General features: G+C 35.8%; 1 protein-coding gene across 1 annotated transcript; it reads right to left on the minus strand.

Annotated features, from left to right (window-relative positions):
• Positions 1 to 1,377: 1,377 nt before the first annotated feature.
• LOC107100711 (C3a anaphylatoxin chemotactic receptor-like) lies at positions 1,378 to 3,145 on the minus strand. The gene is made up of 2 exons (XM_015399301.1): positions 3,065 to 3,145; positions 1,378 to 2,799 (listed from the first exon to the last, which is right to left on the minus strand). The coding sequence occupies exons 1-2, from the start codon at positions 3,069 to 3,071 to the stop codon at positions 1,802 to 1,804; spliced, it is 1,005 nt and encodes a 334-aa protein (XP_015254787.1). The 5' UTR covers positions 3,072 to 3,145; the 3' UTR covers positions 1,378 to 1,801.
• Positions 3,146 to 3,536: the final 391 nt, after the last annotated feature.

Raw genomic sequence — 3,536 nt, forward strand, 5'->3', positions numbered from 1 at the left:
TCATTCAAGCACTTAAAAACGAAGATAAGAATTTTTAAATCAACTCTAAAATGCAGAGGTAGCCAGAGGAGGGAGGCCAGGACAGGAGTGATGTTATCATATTTCAGAGTACCAGATGAGCAGCTGTGTTTTGCACCGGCTGTAGGTGAGACAGCAAAGACTGGCACACACCAACATAGAGGATATCATAGTAATCCAATCGATATGAAATAAAAGCATGGATAACTTTTTCAAAGGGCTACTGTGAAAGAAAGGGTTCTTGTTTTGCCAATTGTCTTAACTGAAAAAAGCAAGGTCTGACAACTGCTCCAATTTGATTTCCCAATTTAAAATAACTGTCCCAAATTTGTGACGGTCAATTCAAAATATGGTGTAAGGGATCCTAGGTGTATAGTAGTGGAGTCACATGGGCCATAATTTCAAAACACTATAACCTCAGTTTTTGGAGGTACAGGGTGAGCAGTTCGATCGCATCACATCAGGCTGTAGAGTGTTAGAGCATGCATAGGGAGCTGTGAAATTTTAAACCCTGCAAATCCATCATACAGGGGGTACACAGATATATGCCTTACTTAAAGGGATACTGTGTGATAAGGTCCTTCAAAGGTGAATTTCACAAGTTTAAGTAAATATTTTATTTATTTTTGCCCTTAAATTAGCCTGATGTGTATAATGTGCTTTCCTGTATTAACCACATTCCCCATATAGCCCCCATTTGTCAGTTTGTGAGACACAGATTCAAGTCTGATTCTCTGGGCATGCACATGGGTGTGGCACGGTGCATTCTGTCTTTCTATTTGTAATAATTAAACTCCCACTTTAATTGAAAGTTCTAATAACAGAAAAGTCATACAAGTTCATCAATATATTACATTTTGAAAAGTAACTGCTTAGTTACTTTGCCTAGTAACTAGTTACTTTTATTTAGCAGTAACAAAGTCAGCTACTTTTTTGAGAAAAGGAACTAGTAACTTTTTTTTAAAGTAATGTTCCTAACATTGTTGGTCACAAGCATTTCAGTTGATCTTTTCTCTTAAAATTTTTTCAGCTTAAGTTCTGTAGCATAAATCTGAGGTTAAATAATTTTTTTTTTTTGAAATTGCAAAAACAAAACAGATCATTACTCATTTAAAAGCTGCATACGCTCCATCTTCCTGTTCAGCAGTACATCTTTAAACTAAAAAAAAAAGAGTGTAAATTTTTTTAGTAAACTGCCTGTTGTTTATTTACTTTGCTAACTGAGCCTTTCAACTTAACTGTTATTAAGCTATTAAAACCTTTTTGAAAGCTATAGAAAAGTAATTAATATTCAACTGTTGTACTACCCAGAACATCAGAAAAACACACTAATAAAAACCTTGATAAAATTCAGCAGTCGAGTCTTTTATTCAAGTCAGCCTGTATTTTGAGACTGAACTTCAAAATACAAATGTGAAAAACAGAGCACAAATAATCTAGATAGTCACTTTGATTAATTGCAATCATCAGCATAAACTTTAGCTTACAAGTGCAACAGTGCTGCATCATAGGGTGAAAGATTATGATATATTACAATATTCTGTCTTGCATCATAGAGTATCATTGCAGAAACTTATGGTTTAAAATGGCTATTTAAAGTGTTTAAAAAAGTAAATAAGGAAAAACATTAAAAAGCCTTGTAACTTGTGAAAAGTTTTGTTCATACAAAACAAAAAAAGAATAAAAATCCCAAAACTAATAAAACAATTGGAATTGTCATACCACAACATAGAACCCATACATTTAAAACCTCTGCTCTACAATGTTATTTTCTTGGGAAACCCTAGTTCCCATGTTTGTCTTCTGGGGGTGCAGAATCTGACTTTCGAGTAATCCGTGAAAAGTGCGATGCAAGAGATCTTGAAGACACAAAAGACAGATGGTCATCATTCAGGGCGCTCTCTAGAACATGGCATATGGACTGTTTGAGCTTCTTCTGGAAGTCATGACATATGAAAACATAAAGGATGGGGTTCAGACAACTGTTTATGAAGGCGAGACATACAATTAGAGGACCTCCAATCTGAACAAGATACTCATTATTGGAGCTTTTGTCTACAAAAATGAAAATATGAAAGGGCAGCCAGCAGATGAAAAATGCCAAAACAACAGAGAAAACAATGCGATGAAATCTCTGGATTTTTTGCCGTTGCAAACGCCTTGAACGGATGGTGATGGCCACAGAGGAGAAAAGTATTGCCAGAAATGGAATAAGAAAGCCCATTATGAAACGGAAAATTTCCAGACTCCATTTATTTTTTGTTTCTGTATCATAAAAGCAGTCTGTAACGTTATTTTTCTCTATTATAGTACGGAAGCAGACATAAGGTGTACTGCAGATCCCTGCAGCCAACCAGATAACAGCACTTATGATTTGGGCTTTAAAGACAGTGCGGTTGTTTTGTGCCCACACCACCACCCAGATGGACAAACAACGATCCACACTTATTGCTGTCAAAAAGAAGACACTGGCAAACATGGTGACTACGCTCACAAAGCTGTTGAGCTTGCACATGAATTGGCCAAAGGGCCAGTGGTGATCTTGATAGAGAGAGACAGCTGAAAAAATCAGGAAGGCCGTAAAAAGGAAATCAGCCAAAGCCAAATTGAGAAACCACACGGAGTTGACAGTTTTCTTCATCTTAAAGCCTGTCACAAAGATGACTAGGCCGTTGCCTACAGTCCCAACCACAGCAATCAGGCAGTAGATAACCACACAAAATGTTTGCACATGTTTGACAGCCACGGTCAGTGCAGAGGAATTCTGTTCTGTGTCGTTACCTAAGGACAGAAAAATTGAAACACTTTAAAATAGTTTTTAAAGAATACACTAAAAGAGGAAATTGGTAAAGAACAGGATAACATTTATACAGTAATGTATGTACAATAAAAGATTAAACAGAAAAATCTGTCTGAAATTTCACACTATAAAGTACCCAAGATTAATAGTTTAAGTAATAGTCAATGCATAACCTTTGAAAGTTTTTGAAAGTTTCATACAAGTATCTATTTTATACCAGTTAATTGTATCTTTACAGCATCTTACCAGTCATTGTTTTTGCAAGAGTCCTCTCTCTGAGTTTATCTCTAACTTGTCTGAGCTTTAAATCTTCCTGCTGTCATTTTTACCCTCCCTCACAGCCCATCTTACTGCTAATAGGGCAGTGTTACCCAATAAAAGGAGTGCACTAAATGAAACTAAAGAATTAGAATAAGAAGGAGGACATTAAAATGTTTTACTGGTTCTTAAAAGTGTTCTTTTTTTCAGAAATGAAGAGAGTAAGACAGACAGACAGACAGACAGACAGACAGACAGACAGACATACAGACAGACAAAGAAGGAAAGCAAGCAAGAAAGAAACTTTATAACCTTTTACAATCAAAGAACCACAATAACAGCAACCAAGCATTATCATTAAATAAGGGAGCAGTACCAGAAGATAATAATCCAAATATTAGAACATGATAATTTTTGTAAAACTATTTATTTCGCATTGTGCTGTGACTACTCCTGTGGG

This window comes from Cyprinodon variegatus, unplaced genomic scaffold, assembly GCF_000732505.1.
Source record: "Cyprinodon variegatus isolate N-32 unplaced genomic scaffold, C_variegatus-1.0 Scaffold1003, whole genome shotgun sequence".
In the NCBI taxonomy this organism is placed as follows: domain Eukaryota; kingdom Metazoa; phylum Chordata; class Actinopteri; order Cyprinodontiformes; family Cyprinodontidae; genus Cyprinodon; species Cyprinodon variegatus.